General features: G+C 36.6%; 1 protein-coding gene across 1 annotated transcript; it reads left to right on the top strand.

Annotated features, from left to right (window-relative positions):
• Nucleotides 1-17,112: 17,112 nt before the first annotated feature.
• Nucleotides 17,113-21,956, top strand: LOC139715077 (uncharacterized; the record flags this gene model as incomplete). Its single annotated transcript, XM_071626697.1, has 5 exons — nt 17,113-17,256; nt 19,674-19,830; nt 20,243-20,319; nt 21,356-21,376; nt 21,876-21,956. Coding segments are annotated over exons 1-5 (480 nt in total), but the record flags the coding sequence as incomplete, so codon positions are not given.
• Nucleotides 21,957-22,786: the final 830 nt, after the last annotated feature.

Genomic DNA, 22,786 nt, shown 5'->3' on the forward strand with positions numbered 1-22,786 from the left:
CCTACATAATGATAATTATGGTAACAGTAAGGATATAAAATTTAAAATTGGAGAAAAAGATAGTAAACATATTACAAAGTAGACGGGTACATTGAAAGTCTCAAATGCTAGAATTTTATGTGCACCATAATTCATTACATGACAACTGTACAAGCTTCCATTTTCTCCCACAGACCTACACTCAGCAAACACAATTGCAAGTTTCAAGATGTTAAACTAATGACTGAATAACTACAGCTTTTCCTTTCCAAGGCACCCCCTCCCCCCCCCCCCCCCCCAAAAAAAAGAGAAAACACACAGACACACACACTTTTACACTCATTCTGAAAATAGTTTAGTTATACCAGTCACACAGCTATGGGTTTGCTACGCCCAATTACGTCTACATGTAGCAGGTATATGAGGCTATATTCTCCTTTAAAATCATGCAATCCAGCAGGCAAAAATATATCAAAAACATATCTTCATCAATCATATATTTGTTGTCAGTTACCATAAAAGTGGAAATTTTCACGGTGTGCGCAACTAGTGCTAAACTAAAAGGAGGCATAATATTTCTGCTTCTTATATACACAACTATTACGTCTTCGATTCCATGAAATTAAAAACATGACAAATACATCTTAACCAACTGAGCGTGAAATATCACTCGTGCAAAAGAAATCCACTTTTACAGTATGTCTCTCCCCCTCCAATCTTCCTTATTATCATCATTATTTTCTTCAAATTCAGTAGTCTCAACATTAGCAAAAAGCATAGGGGTGAGTGTTTCATTGTGCTAAATGCTTCAGCCATTAAAAAAAAAATACTTGTAACATATTTTCTCATCCAGAGGTCATCAATTTATTTCAAGAGATGATTTATACCACCGCTACAAAGCCTACAATTACGAGACCACCAAGTGGTTGGAACTACTGAATCAGAAAAGCTTCTTTGATACACAAAGTTTGGACAGGATTTTAAATAACAAAAAGGCATTTTCATTTATTTGGATTAAGAAAAAAATTCTTTATATCAACAAAAAGATCTCGTAAAAACTTTTTCATGAGAGCATGTTGTGCAATTTATCAAAACTGCTATGCTATTAAATATATTACAAAGGTAAACAAGAAGCAGTGATAATATCCTACCATTATGTCAATAGGCACTTTGATTGTCAAATGAGAAAAACCTACAACTGTATCAATTATAGTAATTTGTGTCAAGTTACAAAAGGCGACTCCCATAATACCAAGTCTTCAATAACAGCATTTTCCCCCCTTACGTCGAAATTTTGTTATAGTCAAACAATTGAGTTTACAAACATATATACAGATAACAACTTTGGGACCCACCGTCTTACTTTCTTGTCATGAGATTTTCTATAATCATATCTATGTTCATTTGACGGGCGTGCACTGTACTCATACATTTCTTATCAAATGCACCTGTCTGAAATGTTGTCAGCAAATAAATGTTTTCATTAAGAGTATTAAAATTTTACATTTTTCTCACTTCCTCACTTTCCATCTTATATGGAGATTTTGTAAAGAATATCCAAAATGTTTTTGAGTTGCAAATATGTTTCTTAACCACAACATAAAAAGAAAGGCAAAGGTGGGGCATAGGGGAAAAGGTTTTCTGTGATATTTCTTCGGCACCTGACAAATTTGAAGGTCATGGCACATCTTTAAAAAAAAAAAAAAAAAAGGAGAGAAGAATCCAACATTACACTTTACGACAATGCGTGTATGTGATACTATGGATATCATGTTCGGTTCAAAGTTTTCCTTCAGTTCTTGAAGGTAATGGCACACACGAAATCAAGGACGGATGGAAAAGAGAGAAAAAAAAGAAAAAGGCATAAATTACAAAACCACTTGGGCAATCATTTCTGATGAACACTGTAGAAACTCCCTTCAGAGAATTTCAAACATGAGGGCAGCAGTTGTGGAAGCCTCTGCAGTATGGTGTGCCATTACGAGGTATCAGTTTAGACATTTTGTAGACATTTTGTCTCAACAGGAAATGAATCATATCTGCTTTGGACAACCTATGGGATCAAACAGGATAACTCTGTGGGGAATTTCTCCACGGTGGCATGGTATTTGGGCCACGGCATTTCGTGATGCAATTTGCAAGGTTAAACAAATATAAATAAACAGCATTTATTGAGTAGAACAAAACTTCATCAAAGTCGAGTACTTATCCATTACATCACAATTAAGTGCAAATCAGTTCGCTATATTACTACTCATTATCTTTATTATCAGTAGTATTGTTATCAGTGTCACTGGTACTAAAACTACCACTGCTATCATTATTACATTTATCACCTTAAGTCCATCTCTCCATGAAACATACAGAGTTCTTTCACCTTGGAATGAGCACATGTAATTACTAACAGCACACCAAAACTAATCATGCACTGAACTAACAGGCTGGTGTACGAGACTAATCCAAAAATTTCATTTCATTTCATTTCCCTGTTTAAGTAGCAAAACAATAAAGCAAAGGAGGGGAAAGCATTGTTTGCACATGAAACATACTGCATGGAAGTTGTTCGGAATGGATTTTGATCACACCATGCACATTTTATATGTTTTTATTCTTGTCTACATTAATTTTTGTTTACGTTGTACACCACAGATTAAAATTTAATATTCAATTTGGAACCTGATGGACTAGCAAACACTTTGCAAGTGAGAAGAAGAAAAAAAAAATGGTCTAAGCCTTCAGAACAGTTTTCATAATAATTATGCAGCATGTAGATCTGAAATATTGTTGGCTTCTTTGTAGTTCAGAAAGTTCAGCCTTTTATTAGTGGCAGTCAGTCTTCCTGTGAAGATATGGACATTGATTTCCAATATATTTCACGATACTACATGCTTGATTTACTACGGTTTATATATTTATTTTGTATAATAATGCAATTAGCACTACAGCTGCAATTTGGATATACATCAGAATTTTAAATGATGCAGATTTTGAGTCGCGATTAGCACTACAATGTAATAGCGTTTATATAGATGGCAAGAATTGGTGAAAAGGGTAGATTGCGTATTGCAGTGTCCTGTGTTCATTGACTTACATGCATGTGATAGACAAGCATTCATTTCTCTAGTGGTTTACTGTCACTTCTTCTCTGCCTGAAACCCACTCAAAATAAAACTTGTATGATAGTCAAAGGGCTTGATTACTGGATTTTTCAACTCATGCACTATGAATGTCAAAACTAATCAATGAATCATATCATCTAGCTAGGGAAATAAATAATGGCAGGGCCCTCTGGTAGAACAGTATCAACACACAGAAGAGGCTACCCTGGCCCAAAATGAATCTAATCATTATTATCATAATATTTCCATTCTTTAACTTTTTTTGTTGTTGTTGCTCTGACTGGTTTTTGAGGCAGCATTCACAGGAAAAACCCCCATTACTCTGCATGGTAATTTGGTACAACAGTATTGCACAATCCATGTTTTCGCATCTGTGTCTAATGTGATTAAATGTTGTATGCTCCAATACAATCTCACAGATCAGGGTCATTGTACTCTAGATTTAAAAAAAAAAAAAAAAATCTTTCTTTCTGGCAAGAAATCAAGTTGACCTCCTTAACCCTGTTGCTTCAATAGACTATTCTTCTTTTTTAATGTCATCGTTTATGTAGAGGCAAACAAACAAGCAAAATGACATGCCCCCCCCCAAAAAAAAAAAAAAGAAAAGATAAAAGGACAGATTCTATTACACTTTCATGCCGTGTGATTTCTAATGTCATTGGTCCCTTTATTTGAAGTGCTCTGATTCAGAAAACATAGCGAAGGGCGCATGACCAAATTCTGTGTGGCATGCTGGTATAATGCTTGTACATGCACAAGGATCATTTTTTCTTTTAAATCCAAATTAACTTTTCTTCTGTTTCTTTCTGCTAGATGTATTAAAAGTAAATTCATATGGCGATCAAAATTTAAACAGGCAATTACATTTCAAAAGCCACTGTACAGTCTGCTGTTGTTTTAATGCTTGCATATTTCATTTGGTTTTAGCAGCCATTCTTTTTTTCCCCAAAAATTCTTTTTGTAATATCTTTCCCATTTTTCTTTTTTACCATTTTATTTTGTGTGTGTGTGTATGTGTGCGTCATTACAAAGTCTGTGTAACTACCATGTCATGCTTCAGTTGCTGTTCAAAGCCATTTAAAAGGGGAAAAGGCAAACTCATTAACACTTACACAGCAAATGAAAGCCCCCCCCCCCCCCCCCCATCACATCCAGGGGTTGCTTGCTTTCACACCTTCGTTCTGTTTTTTTTATCTTTTTAATTTTTTTTTTTTTGCCGGCTTCTTTTCAGCCCTTATGAATTGTTAAATTTCATATACATTGATTTGGAATGTCTGGCCGAATTTGATTAAGTGCAGCTTTAAAACCCTTGAAAAAAATTGACCACCCACATACTTTTTTTTTCTTTCATAAAAGCTGTTTTTTATTTTTTTTTTTTACAGGTACTCTTTACCACTGGGAGCAGTGATTTAAAAAATATCTGAATTAACACATTTGATGCGTATGTGTAGGTCAGTTGTACCACGAAACTACCATATAAAAATTGTGCATAAATATAAGGAAATACCACTATTTTTTTCAAAAAGCCGTAACTGTAGGAGATATCACTATTTTTCTCCATAAACCATAACTGTAGACGGTTTATTCCAGAAACAATCTTATTATAACTATTGTTCAAATTTTGTATGTTTAACAATACTGAGCACTGATTATACTGAATAACATTTTTACATTGGTTGTGTCTATCCATATCTCACATTTTAGAACTATTTTGAAGCACTAAAGCTGGGTTTCTGTTTCATCTGCACATGGTAAATAGTACCTTTAATGTTTAGCAGGAAAGGGCATACGTTTCTTCATCAATCAAGCTCTAATTCTATTATTTCACGACAGTTATACTACATAATATATAGTCAGGATGTATCTTGTCCCTTCCCCCTCTTTCTTTTTTCCCCTGCAAAATCCTTAGCTGCTTGCCACACACAAGGTTTGTTTGAAAAGCCCATTATGAAGCACAGTTTAAATACTTGAAATGAAAGGGCATATATCTTGTCTGAGCTCTCCTTTGCTACACTATGAAAAAAAAAAACACCTTTATATTCCATAATATATAATCAAGAATGTATTCAGTTCCCCCTTCTTTTACTGGAAATTCCTTTTCAGCTTGCCAGACACGAGATTTGCTTGCAAAGCCCGTTTTGAAACATGAGACTCTTCATAGTCTGGGCTCTGCAGTATACTTTGTTTTGACATTTAACCCCCCCCCCCCCCCCCCCCACTATTCACCCGACATTAGATCTGCTTGTATCACAAAATTCCCCTTACTACATTCAAGTGAAGATAGGAGAGATGTGCAGACAGTGATTGTGTGTTGAACAATTCCCATCGTGGATGATTGATACACATTTTTGAAGGACATAAATTTTGTTTTCTCTCATTTTTCACTCAAAGTATGTGCTTGAACAGACCTGAGAAATAGTAGTAATCTGTAATAATAATTTCTAAGCACATGAAACTTTTTGACTGTGAAAAACCATACAAATTTGCAAGTTGCTTTGATGTAAAATTTTAGGCGATTCATAAGCCTTAGCTCCTCTACAAAAGGAGAAGAGGTCCTTAAATCTTTGCCCCTTGTTACACCCCTTTCCATGACAATACCAATCCCATACCAATGTTAAAGGTCCTGTTTACCTTTGGGAACAGTGATTTAAAAATTTTTCAAGATATGACATTTAATGCTTATGTGTAGGTCTCTTGTACCACAAAACATCCTACAATATAAAATTTTCACGATAAAGCCTAAAATGTAAGGAGATGTATCTGTCTTTTTCTCAATAAACTGTAACTGCAGACTGTTTAGTCTGGAAACATTTTTACTATAACTATTGTTCACATTTTGTATATTTACCAATACTCAACATCAATTTTACCGATTCAAATTTTTACAGTGGTTGCTTCTATCCTTAACTCACATTTTAGAACTATTTTAAAGCATTAATGCTGGGTTTTTGTTTCATCTGCAAATGGTAAATTATGCCTTTAAGCATATTGCCTTCTCTTTTCACATTTAAATTGTTTGTTTGGTTGGTGTGTGTGTGTGTGTGTGTGTGTGTGTGTGTGCATGTGTGAGCTGACTGTAATAAGATTGAATGCAAAAGCATAGGATGACAGAAGAAAGCAGCACACAGGAAAACACAAAAACGAAAAGACTGGACCTATTGAATTCCCAAACACATTCAAAAGACGATACAAGGTCACTACGTAGTAAGGATTTAGGTTGATAGTATGTATAGTTCGAATGACTCCCCCTTTCAGTCCTGATTAAGCATTTTCAGTAATGCCTTTCAGTAGAAAGTTTATGTGTATAATAATAATGATATATGGGATTTATAAGATGCTAAATTCATCTAATCATTAAATAATTAAATAGCACCGTTATCTACGCATATCTATTATAACAGAAAAAGTACAATGAAAAATAATCATCCTGAATCTTCAGATACTGCTAGCACAAAACTTCTCTCTACACTAAAAGCCTTTATCACCAATATTAATAACATGGCACAATTGCAATGTAGTAATAAGAAAAAAAGGAGATATAGCGTCTTAAAAAAAATTAAATGTACCTTTTCCATTTGATATGCTACTAAACTCTTGAATGAAAATGAAACTTGTAATTTTGTTTCATTTGTCTACATATCGGGATCTCTCGGTCATATAGATGTATCAAGAAGTATTTGCCATGAACTAGTACTGCACACACACATCGCACATACATGACCAGAATAGAAATTTCAGGAAGTATTTTTCAATTTCCAGCACTGTTTTGAAAGGAAAGGATTTCCGAGTAAAAATAATCAGTCTCTATGACTGCTCTACACACATTCTCTCGAAGCCTCCACTGAAAAGTAATAACTGTTCGATACTCCTAAATCAAATTCCCCTGCTGCATTGTTGCTATTCAATTAGCCTTACTTTCGTTTTTCTACTTCTTCAGTCTTGAACCTACATGTACTAACAAAGTGAATGTTATCAAATAGAAACAAGCTGGCTTGAAGGTGGAATTAATATTATTACTTCACTTTCCTGAAATTTCTGTTTCTGACACCTCCGGATTATCTGATTCTTCACTCTCATTCATCCTCTCACTTCATTCTCTTTTAGCCCCACCCCAACATAGGTGCTTCTTTCTCCTTTAGCCCTGCCCCTTGTCCATTTCTAACCCGCCCTGCATTTTGATTTCATTGATTTACCATTTTGTTTGTATGGAAGAGTAAAAAATATATTCTTATGAGGAATATATTTTTGTGTGCGAGCAGATTTTCTGGAGAGGCCAACACGCCTTGGACAGGAGTTTGGTAAACTGTGACTGTGTTACCTGTACAAAAGAACAAACAGAGAAAGAAAAGGATGTGTTAATAATTACATCTAATTGAAACACTAGATACACATGAAAGGCCAAGTAGAAAAAGAAACGTTAGTTTCTTTCTCACCTCCCTGGTTTCTCACTCTAACTTTTTTAAAGGAGGATGAGGGCAATGTTCTTTTTTTTTCTCCTTTGCCTTAGTGCTATTCAGGTAGTCCAATCTCCAGCCTTTTTTAAGCACAGTATGATATTGATGTAGGCTGGGCATTTGCAAGGTTCAGTGGTTGGAAACAGCAAATATCTATAAAAATTTTGCCTCTTTATTTTTGTTAACTTTTTGTTGTTGTTGATGCAGTGAGAAAAAAACAACGCGGGTGGGATAAGAAACTAATAATCTTTTTTACTTGGCCTTATAGAAAGTTGGACAATGAAACTATATTGACGAAGCAGTGGTTGTTTTTTCTTTAGCTGAATATCCTCATCGGACCTTCACTTTCTCATAGATAAATGAAACAAGGCTTGTTTTACCTAACTTTGATCACAGTGACATAGTGCATTCATACATTCTTCAGTTCAGAGATAAAGGAATATGTTTGAAAACTGAACATCACACAATGTTACACACAAAATACAAAAGATATGATAAAATAATCATGTTATAAAGATATGTGACAATGCAAAGCAAGGACATTTTCCCAGATAATGTACAGACATCTCCAAGTTTCCTTCTGAAGCATTTTCGAACTTGAGAAACCCTCTGAGAGCTCAGACCTCCGCCAAGAAGCTAATTTCCACCAATGGTCTTGTTCTTCCATAGAGACCAGTCATTTGCATACTATGCATGCTGAAAATGGCCCAAATTCCCAGTATAGAAGCCTTTTGTTACGTCATCAACCCTCAGTTGCATGACGCGCCTCGCCCTAGCAGCAACTAGAGCACGCACTTTAGTGCGTGTATAAAAACCTCAAAAATGCGCAGCTTGAACTCCCAAGTTCATTGACCCTACCTGCCAAAATATCAAAAATCCTTCATAAAATCCATAAAAATTTCCGGATCACTACCAAAATTTAATCATCTGTACTTTGTGTCATTCTCTACCGTTCCTGCCAGTTTCATCCAAATCCTTTTACAACTTTTTGAGTTATTTTTTGCACATGGACAAACAAACAAACAGTAATGAAAACATAACCTTCTCCCTTGGCAGAGGTAATTAACTCTCTTAAGAATACCTCGGTATGGACAGAAATGACAAGCTCAATCAGTGTAACACTTCTACTCCGCAAATAAAAATGACAGATTACTGACTCAACCAGCGTAACAATTCTGCTCAGCAAATGAGAACTTGGACGGAGATAACTACCTCAATCAGAGTAACAATTCTGCTCAGCACATAAGAATTTGGACAGAGATAACTACCTTAATTAGCGCAACAATTTTGCTCAGCAAATAACGAGTACAATTTTTGTTTTATTTCCTTCCTATTTGTCCTCTTTGGCATATCAATATGTTTGGGCTTGCTTGCAGTGTTTCCCACTGCCATGGTATACAATGTACATTGTAGTTCTTTTGCCTACAAACTGAAATTAATGTACTTGCCAAAACATCTCTGTCAAGTCTAAGTCTGGCAAAAGTGAGCTCCATTTTTTACCATCATGTAAATATCTGAAGGGCATACTGTTCCATCCCACTGAAATGGTACAGAGCCTGACTCCAGCAATTTCTGAATAATACTTGTTTTACATTAGAAGGCACATACTTTTTTCTCCCTTTTTCATCATAATATACAGGTGGCTCCCATTATAACGAAGTCCTCAGGACCAGAGGATTTTTCCTGTTATTTTGAGATTTTGTTATAACCAAACAGATAAAGTATAGACACGTAGATAATTTTGGGACCTGAATTATTACTTTGCTGTACGTAACAGGAATTTTGTTATTTTACATGTTCACAATGATGGGAGTGCACTGCATTCTAATCCTGTTGTGAATGATATCATGCGACACAAAGAGAAAGGCTAACATAGGAAACACATGACCACAGTGTTCATACTGGAAGAAGAAGAAAAAAAAAGTTATCCTATTAGAAATACAATGGCACAGACTTGTCTCAAACTGTGTTGAGCCAAGTTCTCAGTTTTCAGGGGCGAGTAACACCTACATGTATACCTGCTACACATCTGCAAGTGAACTGAAACGACTTGCTGGGCAATTAAAACGCATGGGCAGCCACCTGCTGTAAGCATAAAAAGCCATGTTGAATGGCAGGCGGGAGAAATATCTTTGGTACCACCCTGTATACATTGTAGTTGTATTTTAGTGGGGGGGGGGGGATCTTTGTCTTTTACTCTATCTTGCTTAAATTCTAGCACCCTATACATTGTTCATCATCATCATGGAAACAAACATGAAAATTTTCTGTTATCTTTAGTCAAAAACTGAAAATATGTACCCTGGTAGAACAATTTCAATGTAATGCATCAATGCACAAAGTACCCTGGTATGTTTTTGTTGATCCGTGTTGATCAACTGAAGCAAGGTGACCATACAGTTACTTTTCAGCTTTCAAACTGAAAGTACATTCAAGTATAAGAAGAACTGTTCAGCAAGGTTTTCTAGTTTGAAAAATCTGAGCTGCATCATCCTATATGCTACCCAAGTCTAGTTTGCAGGCACAGACCCTTGTCAGTCATAAAGGAGTCTACGCAAAGCGTCTCTTTCATATTCCGTCCACTGTGATGCTCCCAACAAGGGCCTACAAATAAACGTATGGGACATTGTCAGTGGTGGTGCATGTAGTAGTCTTGGTGCAGACTCCGTTACAACCAACAATTGTTTGTGCCTGCAAACTAACCAAAGTCTCTGACATTGTGTAAACATGTAGCTATATGGAGAGAAATCAGGGGTGAAATTACTGCTACATGCTTTAAAAGGGTTATAATCTGCAAGTAGACAGATTACCATACTCCTGCCTTGGACAAGTACTACAATAAATCATTCAGTAAGTGGCTTTATTGCCATGGTGATACTTGTTATTAAATCTTGGTTGTGATGGCATAATTCTCAGTATTTGTTGTGTGCTCAACAGTTTTCACCACGCATTTAATCATATTAAATATGACTCGGTCAGCAAAAGTTTCAACAACTTCTGAAAATGAATCCAACTACCAGTCATAACTTCATAAATGAGTGAACAGCACATCATCCTGGCGTGACACAACCTTGTACACTGTATCTCAATTGGCATGTATTAAAAAACCCATCGAACAACTAAATTTTGTACAATAAAAGTACTGATTTGGAGTTTTAACGCATTACAATCATTGATGTAATCCAAAATAATGTTTCGACATTATTTGACATCAACGTTGATGGTACTTTGGGAAAACATTGCAAAAATGAACAGGTTTGTCACTCTCCTGTAAATTTATTTCTTTTTAGATATGAGGCCTTGTAATCCCAGTGATGACATGTTTAAAACATGTCTACGCACCAGCACACTTAAAATCTACGAATGAGCAACTTAAAAATCAGAAATGATCCCTGCATTTAATTCTGATTATAGAAAGACCATAAAGATGTAAAGTAGACTGAAAGTAAGTGCCCAGGGACAGATTGTGCATCTGCAATGGGCACAATCTGCAATGACTGTCTACCCACAAGGCGGTTGACTTGTATTGTCAAATTTGTTTACTGCTTGTATTAAAACGGCAATACAATTATATCTCGACTTGTTTGAAGCGTTAACAACCCACGTTACAAGCAGGTACATGTATGAGCAAACACAAGGTTGATTGAGAGACAGAAACCAATTGGGATTTTAGAATTTTCATTTCAGTTTCATTTCTGTCAAGTAAAACAGGTGTGTTGGGTAGGCTCCAAGACAAATGATTTGAACCATGAGTATAATATTGCACAGCACAATAACCACAGGGGACACCATCTTATAAAATCTTTTGCCCACCACATCAGTCCATTCTCATCGCAAATGAGAGCTATCACTTGTACAAATGTAAGTGAGGATTGCTTATGTCTCACATCAATTAGAATTAAAATTGTTGACTGGTTTTGTTGCTCTTGACTTTTTGGCCACATTTTCCATACAAAAATATCGGCACAACAGAAAGAACAAACATAGCACTGACTTGAAACACACAGAGCTCTCACAAGGAATTACTAAATTAATCCATACAATTTACTTAACACACTGTAAATTATTTTGACAGAATATGATGCACCTAGCAGCACAGAGCAAGTTGGTGCTTCTATTTACACAAACCTATTTTTAAGGTGGACTTCCTTTTTAGAGTAAAAAGATATTTTCATTTTTTTTCAGTCATTGTTATGTCAAGTTTGGTACAATTCCACTCAATATTACTTAACCCTTTTCTAACTGGGCCATTTGAGACCAAGTTTTTACTGAGGGGGGGTCAATTTGACCCCCCCTTCAGATCTTGGCCACGGATCGCGCGATCGCCACGAAATTTTGCCTGAAGATAAAGCTGGATGTCAACTACAAGATTACATGGTCATACAATAGAAAAATATTGCCTTTCTATTTTTAATAAATTAATTATGCAAATTTGTGCATGAAATCATATTTTCACCTATAACTCCATCAAAAAGACTGAAGGATTGCTAAATTTTTGTGTCAGAATTCCTCAGGACACATCAAACAATTTTCGTGTAAAAAAAAGCACAATCGAACTCAATTTCTTTTGTTTTTTTATTGTTTTGTTAATTTCTTATGTATTTTATTGTTTTTTCGACCTTTTGTTTTCTGTTGTTTTTTAGCCAAAATTTGTTGCAGGCACTTTTTCAGGCTTATCTACACTAGAATTGATTAATTTCAATGGTTAAAAGTTGAAATAATCTAATTTATATCAATTTAACCAAAAAACACAATTTGCATTGGATTTGCACACGATATCATGAATTTGAGCTGTTTTTTGGTTGACATGCATATGCAAAACATTACGTAACTTCAAAATGGTGTACCCGGACGTCACAAATTTGGTCTCAAAATATGCGGGAGACTTCAATGAAAAAAGTCCTGAAACGACACGGCAAAATCTTTGCGCGTTGCGAAATCGTGGCGCGAAACGTCGAGGGGGGGGGGGGAGGGTCAATTTGACCCCCCCCCCCCCCCCCCAGTTAAAATAGGGTTAAGTTATCCAGAGACTCCAACTCTCCCGTTTTCGACGGGAGATCTCCCGCCGAAAACCCATTTTTGCAAAATCTCCCGTTCTCCCGCTGGAGATTTGATTTCTCCCGCCCTGGCTCTGTGTCTCCCGGTGGAAAGGATTTCGTACTTATTGCTATCGTATGTTGAAAAAATAAGCCTTAGATAGCACAGAGAACATCTAGAACCCTAGGAACTTCGTGCTTTGCACACATCAACTTGGAGTCTCCCGTTTGCTTGGGGTTTCGGGCGGGAGAATCTCCAGATCAGCAGGTGCTTGGGGTTGGAGTCTCTGGTTATCGCGTTTAAACAAATGCGGACAGACGTACGGATGGACAACCCAAAAACATAATGCCTCCGGCACCCTTCGGGCGGAGGCATAAAAAGCAGTGACGAGGTGTTTGTGCCGGGTGCTGTTCGTTATTCCGAAGGTTCGCTATTCCGAAGGTTCGTTATTCCGAAGGTTTGTTGATCCGAAACACACAAATTCCCTATACCTAGTGGTTCATTAATCCGAAAATGAAAAAGGGTTCGTTAATCCAAACATTTGTGGCGTTATTCCGAAGGTTCGTCGTTCCGAAGATTTGTTGATCCAAAAATGAAATTCGGAATAACGAACATTCGGAATAACGAATCTTCGGACTGAAGAGCCTTCGGAATAACGAGCTGTAACCGTTTGTGCCATCACCTCACCAGACTTTACAAATGAAATTCATCTGCACAGAAATCTTCCCTTTACAGTGGACTCCCGTTATAACGAAGTCCTTGGGACCAGCAGTTTTCTTTCGTTATGTCGAAATTTTGTTTTAACCAAACAAATACTGGTAAACAATAAAAAACAAAGAGCGGGTAATGATGCGGCCTAAATTTTTACTTCGTTATAACCGTGTTTATTTTAACTGGAGTGCACTGTATGTTTATTTTCTAAATGAAATCTTTTAAAATTATGCATAATTGCATATCTATACCCACTTTTTCCCAAATACAACCTTGAAAGGGCAATGTGAAAGGGATTTTTTGTTGCTCAATCACAATCCCTTAATCATTTATTTATTCATTTATTCATTTTTAATTTTTTTGTGCACAATTCAATGGGGGAAAGTTGGGAATTAATGACATCAGCACCTCTGCTATTTGCATGGTTGTGACCAACTTGGCCTATCAGTTTCTGCTGAAACTCAATTATTTTTTAGATTTACACTTTGAAGTGCAATATTGAGAGAAAAAAAAAAACATGTCCAAGGTGTGGAACGGCTATTTACCACATGAATGTCCATAGACCCAGTCTTCAAAACTAGAGGATGGGGGGGACAAATTTTTTTTTTTTTAGGACCATGCATACAAAACAGTAGGGCCTACAAGCAATGCAGTGTAGATCATTTTCAGAAATGTGCATGCAAGAAATACCATTACTAGTAGAAATTAGTGCAGTAGCTATACTTAAAGAAATATGAATTCAGTGCTTTAAGTACAGTGTATAACTGCGTTACAAAGGATAGGGGAAGGCATCAAATCAGTTAATTTCTGTGATTTCCGAGACTCGCACACTGGCCTGACTTGATTAAATTCAGTTGTAATCTTTGAATATTACATGAATTGTGTTTGTATTTCACATTTCTAGATCTTAATCCTCATTGAATTTATATAATATACAAGATTGCTAAATTGCTTGCTGCCACCCTTGAAAAAGAAACACACACACACACAAACATAACATTTGAGGAAATTGTCAGCATTCCATTAAAATTGAACGACTGAAATACCGTACCTAAAAAGAATAAAAAAAAAAAAATCAGCATTTAGCATGACTTACGAAATTTCTCTCATTTGCTCAACTGGGCACATTGGAAGCCTAGGGTTCCCCATACTTTTGGCAGGCAGCTATAGGCCTACATTGTAGGTGCCAATTTATTGCGATATCCAGAAAAAAAAGGAAGTTTGTTTGCAGCACATGCACTAAGATGCATAAGAATTTCTTCCGAGCATAAAACAAACATAAAATAATGCCTCCGGCACCCCTTCGTGGCGGAGGCATAAAAAATTCTTGGATATGCAGACAAAAAATAATTAAATTTGAAGTGTAGACTGAGACTTAGTACAATTTAACACGGTAGGTGTCATATTTAAGGTGACTGGAAGAAAACATGGTACTGTAGAACCACATTCACAGCATGAATCTTTTTGTGAATTGGAGCTAATAGCCTTTCTCACTGCATGAAACTTTCATGAATTGCCACTGACATTCAATGCTTTGTGTATTTCTAAAGCCTTTTCGCAAATCTTGGCTCTACGCAAAGTCACCCAGTTTCACGCACAATAAAATTTCTGATACAGTAATCTAAAACAGCAAACGAGGCCAGTAAAAAACAATTAAAGACAAAGCATTAATGGAATTAACATAAAGTTAGTCCCTATCCTCATCTCCCCCACCCCCAGCACAAAATTGGGGGGAGAATCGACATTATAGGCCCTACTAAAAACTTTTTAAACCAAAAAGCTTGTCCCCACACTATGTTGCTGCATCAACAAATCTTTTTTTTTTCTTCTAAAGAAAGATAGTTTCAATTGATTCTTACCATTTCCAGGACTTGAAACCTTACAAATAGGTAGCCTATATATTGTACCGGCTACCATACCGGTACTTAAAAATGACTGGCAGTGGAACTATCACTGTGCAGTAGCTTATCCATCAGGAAAAAAGAAAGGAAAAAAATGGTGCCCTCTTCACTTCGGTCTCCCCCTTTTTTTCAAGGAAAAAATACTCTAACGTTAGACAATATATTAGAACTACAACATGTAGACGGATCTAAAACACTGGTAGAAAAACAATATGAGAGGATAGCATCTCCTAAATCTTCTAGATTATAGTCCTTAGCCTAGGTTTGATCATTTTACAGTTGTAGTTCACAGGGGACAGCAGCATCACATAGAATCTAGAATTTCTAGTAGATACTGCATAACAGTTATAGGGTCTATAGTTTTTCTATACCAGTGCCCCAGTGGCAGTGCTGTGGAGAAGAATATCATGCAGTGTGGCATGGCAGTTTTACCCAGAGTAGACCCTGCTCTAGGATTAGGAACTCCATGGATTTAGCAATACTTAATCTACCAACCAGTAACATATCAATATTAAAAAAAAAAAAAAATGAAATCACAGGATGTCAAATTCAACAAAGCACAAAAGGAGCAAGAAGTCAAATTATATATCTGGAAAAAAAACAAACAACATTTGTCATTTAGGTTACACGTGGACGGTGTCTTAAGGTCTATGTCAACAGTGCTCGCACATAAATAATACAGTAACACGAGGGAAAGACAGCGGGGCGGCGGCCGCCCAGCATCAGAGAGTCGAGTAGCTACGGCCACCCGCCCAATCCATCTACTGCAGCTCGTACAAGTTGAAAGCACTCAGGTGGCCGGCCGTGGAGGTTCATGCTGATGACGACTGCCCTGGCCGCGCGCGCGAAAGAAGTAGCCCAATTTGCATTTCCACACAGCTCATTAGCATATGACGGCCACTCCTCCAAAATGGCGACAGGCCAGTACCAAATCACGAAAAGCACGAAATCCGAGCCATGGTTAACCCGCTTCGTTCACCATTATCAAAGAACAAATGGTCACGTCATATCGCAGTTCATGGGCTCCTCATCTAGATGTTTCCGCTGAAAGCATGTTGAATTTGTTACTGACCGATAGGTAGACATATTTTCTCCAGTTGACTTCGAAGACGAGAAACATCGAGCAGAAAAGTTGCTATCTGTTAGAAGTAATCCTGTATTGAACATATGGGAAAGGAAGAGAACATGTTCGACCATGTCGACAGGCTACTGTACTACGCCATCAACTTACACTTTCTTTTTCTCCCTGAACTGACAAATCTCGATCGCCTGTCCAGCCATCGTTCATTCTACAGTCCTATGAATCTTGAATGAGGAGTTTAAACCTCTCACGGCATCATTTTCGTGATAAAACAACCCAATTTACCCCAGTTTCTTTGAACAAAATTTCAGAAGGGATGCCTTATCAGCCTTCAGTGTCGGTATACGCTCGACAGCAATCCAATTCTGCAACTGGCCGCTTACTAAATGGCCGTTTATATAGAAATTCTGAAGCGACCAAGGCTTCTTATATGATGCCAAAACAATGCTGAAAACTAGATCCAAACACAGATTCTAAGTAAACTTTATTACTTTGTCTATGAAAGGAATATTTCAGAGCAAATTTGAGAGGTTTATACGTTGTAGTTCCACGCTTTCGAGGTCCTTCTAAATGACGTCATCAGCACGCAACGCCCTATAGTATGAGCATGCGCAGTTGTCACACGTGACTAGCAGATTTGTACGAGCTATATCTAAAATAAATAGGGATAAAAATTTACCAAAAATAGAACGGGAACAAAATTGACATAAAATAATATATAAAAATTTTCAAAGTATCTAATGATTAATATTTTTGACCAACTTATTATATAATCTACAAAATACCATAGTCAGATGAGAACTAGTAACTTGCCTCTTACTGAAGTTAAGATGGCAGCTCCCATGTACTCGTCAAAGTGTCTCGTGCTCCTCGCAAGGAATGCCCGAATTTGTGCTTCCTCCAGGGTGTTATCAAATGTTAAGCTTTGTGCTCCAGTGACACCCAAATGTATGCAAGTACTTTCGGCCTACCAGGTACTTTTTCTCCATGTTTGCTAGACAGATATGATGTAAATTATTTATTAGGATCATCATGATCATAGGCCAAACCATCAGACATCACTCATCAGTTGCACTGCAGTTCGCTCGCACTCGCGCTCGGGGCGCGCCCGGTGTTTTATGGCTTTGGCTGGGCGCTCCATGCCATGACCTCCAGCATATGGTTATTGTACATCACAGTTGTTACTGAAGAACGAAGAAGGGATGATACATACAGATTTGGTTTGAATAGGCCTGGGGCTGCAGGTTTCCAACTTTTGTGTGTGTGTGTGTGTGTGTGTGTTTGTTGTGACATAATTTAAATTAGAAACCTCTTATGAAATATGATTATGAATTAACAAACATGATAGGGAAAATTCGTGAGTGATTTATCGCATCTTAATAAATTTTATAGAATAAAAAGTGGCAATTACGAATTACAGTAGCCTATCGTTAATTAAAATAGGAGGTGCAAGGTGTAACAATGATATCAATAATGTTGTTACTTCACCATGCTACTAGTCTACCTAGTATTGTGAGGCCCTAACACCGTTAATTTGAAAAAGAGTAGACGGTCTAGAAGGTTGTCTAGCGTAGACAAATAGGTTTATAAAATTAAAAGTAAAAACGAAAATTTACTGTCAAAGGAACAATAGGCGTTTTCACATCAGCCTGATAAAAATCCAAGCTCGAGATATTTTCCAATTTCCCAAGTCAGAAAATAGCGCGCTATATCGAAACATCGGGCTGATGTGAAAACGCCTAATGAAATTATCACTGGTATCAGAATGAGATGATGTCATTTGTGAAGTGAATGAGCTGAGGCATCTTGGTTTTTTTTTTTGTGTGTGTGTTTTTTTTTTAAATAATATTTTCTTTTAAATATTTATGCATGGTAAATGGTATTGTCATCTGACTTGGAAGAGTCACATACAGGCTGTAAATAAAGAAGGAAGGTTAGTATTCTTTTTATGTTTTATTGCGACACATGTGTCCCCCAACATCTTACACACTTCTTAAGCTGAATTGTGGAACACTCTGCCAAAAATCGTAAGGTAATTTTATACCAGGATTGGCAGGAAATCTTTCGGAAATAAACTAGATCTAACTGTAACTGTAATAGCAAAACACATTAAATCTGTGTAGGCCTAGATAATGTTCCAGACAAGGTACAACAAATCAATAGCATTATTAAAGCATTCTGATGCATATTTATTTGTTCATTATAATTATAACACTTATTAAGGGACCAACATCCACTACGAGTACGGTACTACTAGCGCTTGTGCCATCTCTTGGTTCTTTTAGCAACCTCATTATGTACATTATTACCATCAATTGTATGTTCAATGAAGCTCTTTGTTTGATAATTTTAGATTGTATTAACATATGATTTATTCGTTAATATGTATTTGATGTGTTTTTTTTTAGATTGTTTAAACTGTGTGTATCTATTAATGTTGATGTTATTGGGTAATTGTTAACACAAAAGTGTAGTGTTTAAATGACCATTATGTACTCAAATTTTCTTTTACATATATGTTGTTATAAACTCAAACGTAAATCAAACTCAAATATAATTCTTAGAGGAATTCACAGTTTATTTGATGAAAATTGGTCTTGAAATGGCTGAAATATCCAAACAAATGATTCTAATAAACTGTGACAGACCACCACTAATAGTATCCAGGATCTCTTTGATTTACTGTTTTTTTTTGGGGGGGGGGGATATCTCAGTCATTTCAAAGCCAATTTTCATCAGATATACTTTCATTTCCCCTTAGAATTGTATGCTCCGTAACATTTCATATGGTAGTTTCTAAATATCTTGCTAAACATTAAAAGCTGAATCCTCACCTCAACCAGTACTATACCATCCCTTAAGCTGGGCTGTTGGAGCATATTAAACGCTTTGCGTTCAGGTTAGTTGCAGTTAGGAGATCAGTATTTACATAGCCCTGTCGCTGTACGCAAGTGTGTTGTGCAAAATTTGGTTCCTCCAATATAGTAGTCCCTTTCACTGTCCAAATCAATGATTTTTCTTGATTTTGTCAAGCATAGACAGTTTAAACCCTTCCGGAGACTAGTATGACAACTGATCCATTTGATTATCTTTAACCTGTGCACAAAGCTGTGCACAGGTTCCAAATCCTTCAAGTGCAATTGTGGGTTTGGGACCTGTGCGCAGGTGCAATCCAGTGATCTATGAGACATTTCAAGCTCAATGTGATGTACTGTAGTACATATTGTATGTTTATACAATCATTTCTCATTCATATATCTGCATTTATATGTTCACTTCATGTAGAAATTGACACCTCACACATGCAACTCACATATATGTGTGTGTACGTATCATGTGTGTACGACCTATATCTGTATATAAGATGCACACTTTTATTTTCTTTTTCCAGAATGTGACCCATGATATCGGGAGCTTGCAAAGGTTTACAACGTCAGTAGTGAGGTGGGATGATGTGTCAGACCAACCAGAGAAGAAGGCAACTGATTCTACGGGGGAGGCTACGGAAGCAGAGCTAATGCAAGCGCTAGATTACCTTGAAAGTGATGGTAAGAAATGACCATGCAAGAATTAGGTTGATATTTTGTGATTTCTATCCTACTCTGGAATATCATTCATTCATTTCACTTCAGGAACTTCAGCTGCAGTGTATCATGAAGAACACATACAGTGTATGTTAAGTGGATTATATTAGCTTTATCTTGGAAGTGTGTTCAGGAGTTGTAGATGACACTTGTGAAGATAATCACACAAATTACTTGTGAGCATGTGACAATTAAACTTCAATGTTTTGATTGGCTAATAATGACTGGCATGGAGAATGGGGAACTGTCAGCCCAGGAAATCTTGATGCATAAATATGAGTTTGGAAAGAGAATAGAGCCATTTCTTCCTGTATATGCATGTATATTCAAACATTTCTAAAGTAGAATTTTGTATTTCATATCATCTCTTTTGCAGAATACTTTGAAAAGTATGGCAACAAACCAGTTTGGGCAAACTACAAGAGGAACCATAAAGGAAGGCTTGCCCCAACGGTAGGTAAAATTACAATTCTCCGTCATCAAGGTGACCTTAATAAAGGTGACCTTAATAAATGGAGAAAAATTGGCCGTAGAGGAGAACAGAAGTGTTATCAAACTTGAACATGAAATAAGAAAGGTACAGAATTTCAATACAGTGCACTCCCATTACAACGAACACGGTTATAACGAAATTTCGTTATAACGAAGTAAATCTTCTGGTCCCAAAATTATCACCATTAAAGTCTGTGGTACAAAATTCGCTTATAATGAACACGGTTATAGCAAAATTTCCGTTATAACGAAGTCTTTTCCGAGCGCCACAGACAAAGAAAAACAAAAGAAATGTGCTCCGTTATAACGAAATGCGAATTGCTTTCGAAAATGCGTAGCAGAACAAGCAATTATAGCGTCTCTGCATGGGTGCACGCTTCACACCACTGTGTGTTCGCTCCTTGTGTCACGCACAGTTTCTGAGGGGAACTTGCGTTTATTATTGTAATACAGTTATCCCATCACATTTCACATAGCTTTTCAGTGTATGATGAGTATTCAGCAAACATAATATGATCTACAGTGTATATACGTGGTTCCTTGTTTTCGTTATATTGTATTTGTTCGGTTATAACGAAATTTCGTTATAACGAAAGAAAACTGCCGGTCCCGAGCGTTTCGTTATAACGGGAGTGCACTGTATTTCATGTTTTGCACCAAATATAGTGATTTTGGTTGCAACCACACGCAGAAAATTGGGCCAAGTGAGGTCATCATCTCACAACTCTGCAATCGATGAGTGTGCAAGATTGTCTTGAAATTCATGTATTTGGTTGATAATTCAGTAACTGCCACCCTTTCTCCTTGTTGAGTATTTTGCAACAAAACTTTTATGCAGATGATGCCACTTTTCATTTCTAATTTGATTTGATGCAACTGTTCATGTCTAATTACATACTGTCCTTGATTTGTGCTTCCGAAAAAAGGTGATACGGTAATCTTTCTGTATTACCAGTTTACTAGTCTTGACATTTGTCTTGTCTCTTTTTCTTTGCAGAAAACCAGGAAGAAGTGCATAGTAAGTAACAAGTGTTGGGTATTTCTAATAAGGGTGCTCTGTTTGAACGAACACAGTTGTAACAAAATTTTCTTTACAACAAAGTAAGGATTCAGGTCCCAAACGTATTATCACCTACATCTGAGGCTCAAAATTCTCTTCGGTTACGATGAAATTTTGTTATAACCAAGGAAAACTGTTGGTCTAGATGACTTTGTTACAACAGGAGTTGCCTGCATCTCTGAGTAGTGGCATGAGCAATGTGTATACACTTTGCACCACCAGTTTCTTCAACATTACCATGGTGCTGCTAACGTGCGATGTTCTGTGTCATGTTTTATGCCCATATTTTCAAAGCAGTTTAACCCCCTAAAGGACCACCCTTTAGATGAGTTTTGTTTGTTTTTTGTTTGTTTGTTTTTTTCATGAAATCCAAGTAAGCATGCTGAATATGTGTAATGAAGCTCCTCGTTTTCATGTACAATTTAATGATGTTGTGTTCTGTCCATCTTTTCTCCAGAGAGGACACGGTGAGAAGCAAAGTGTATGTGGCAACCCTTGCCCAATCTGCAGAGATTCAAATCTCCTTGTGCACTACAAGGTCAGTCCTTTTACTATCTCCTCTATTTTTCCTCCCAGTTGTTGTGGCTTTTGTGGGTACCTAGCCTTTGACAGGCTTGCTGCTAAGAAGATTAGCTCAGTTAAATCTGAAAATGTGCATTGTTGTAGCTTTTGTGTGTCTGTTTTATTAATAATAATAATAGTAATAAAAGTGGCTACTTGTATAGCGCACAGATCCACTTTTCAGTGCTCATGGCTTCAAAAATGAAAAGATATCATATATTTACATTCATATACATATTCACGCATTTCAACAAAGAAGAAAATGGTAAACAAAAACAAATATATACTACCAAATAAAGAATACAACATATACCAATTAAAAATCCAATATTGATCCAACATTGATGACATACAGCAATTACAGTCCTCAGTATGAAAGGAACAGATAAGTTTTAAGTTTGGATTTGAATGACTCTGTCGATGACAGTTCCCTTAACTGAGGAGGTAACTGATTCCACAATTTTGGTCCCATAACGGAAAAAGCACGATCACCATACCCATGGTTTACTCTGGGTGTTTGGAGTAAGAATGTATGTGATGATGAACGTAGCCTTCGTGTCAGATTATATTTTTGAACAGAATTACTTATGTATATGGGGGAAAAAGAATGAACTGAATGATGTACTAATAACAGAATCTTGAAAATAATCCTTTTTTCTACAGGTAACCAATGTAAGGAACGGAGAACTGGTGGTATGGAATCAAACTTATTAGTAAAAGTTAACAATCGGGCGGCAGAATTTTGCAACCGTTTAAGTTTTGTGACATCTTTTTTTGGAAGATTACACAACAATGAATGCAAAAAAT

Source organism: Diadema antillarum, unplaced genomic scaffold (genome assembly GCF_040938485.1).
Source record: "Diadema antillarum isolate AM-2024a unplaced genomic scaffold, OU_Dant_1.0 seq00002732_RagTag, whole genome shotgun sequence".
Taxonomy (NCBI): Eukaryota; Metazoa; Echinodermata; class Echinoidea; order Diadematoida; family Diadematidae; genus Diadema; species Diadema antillarum.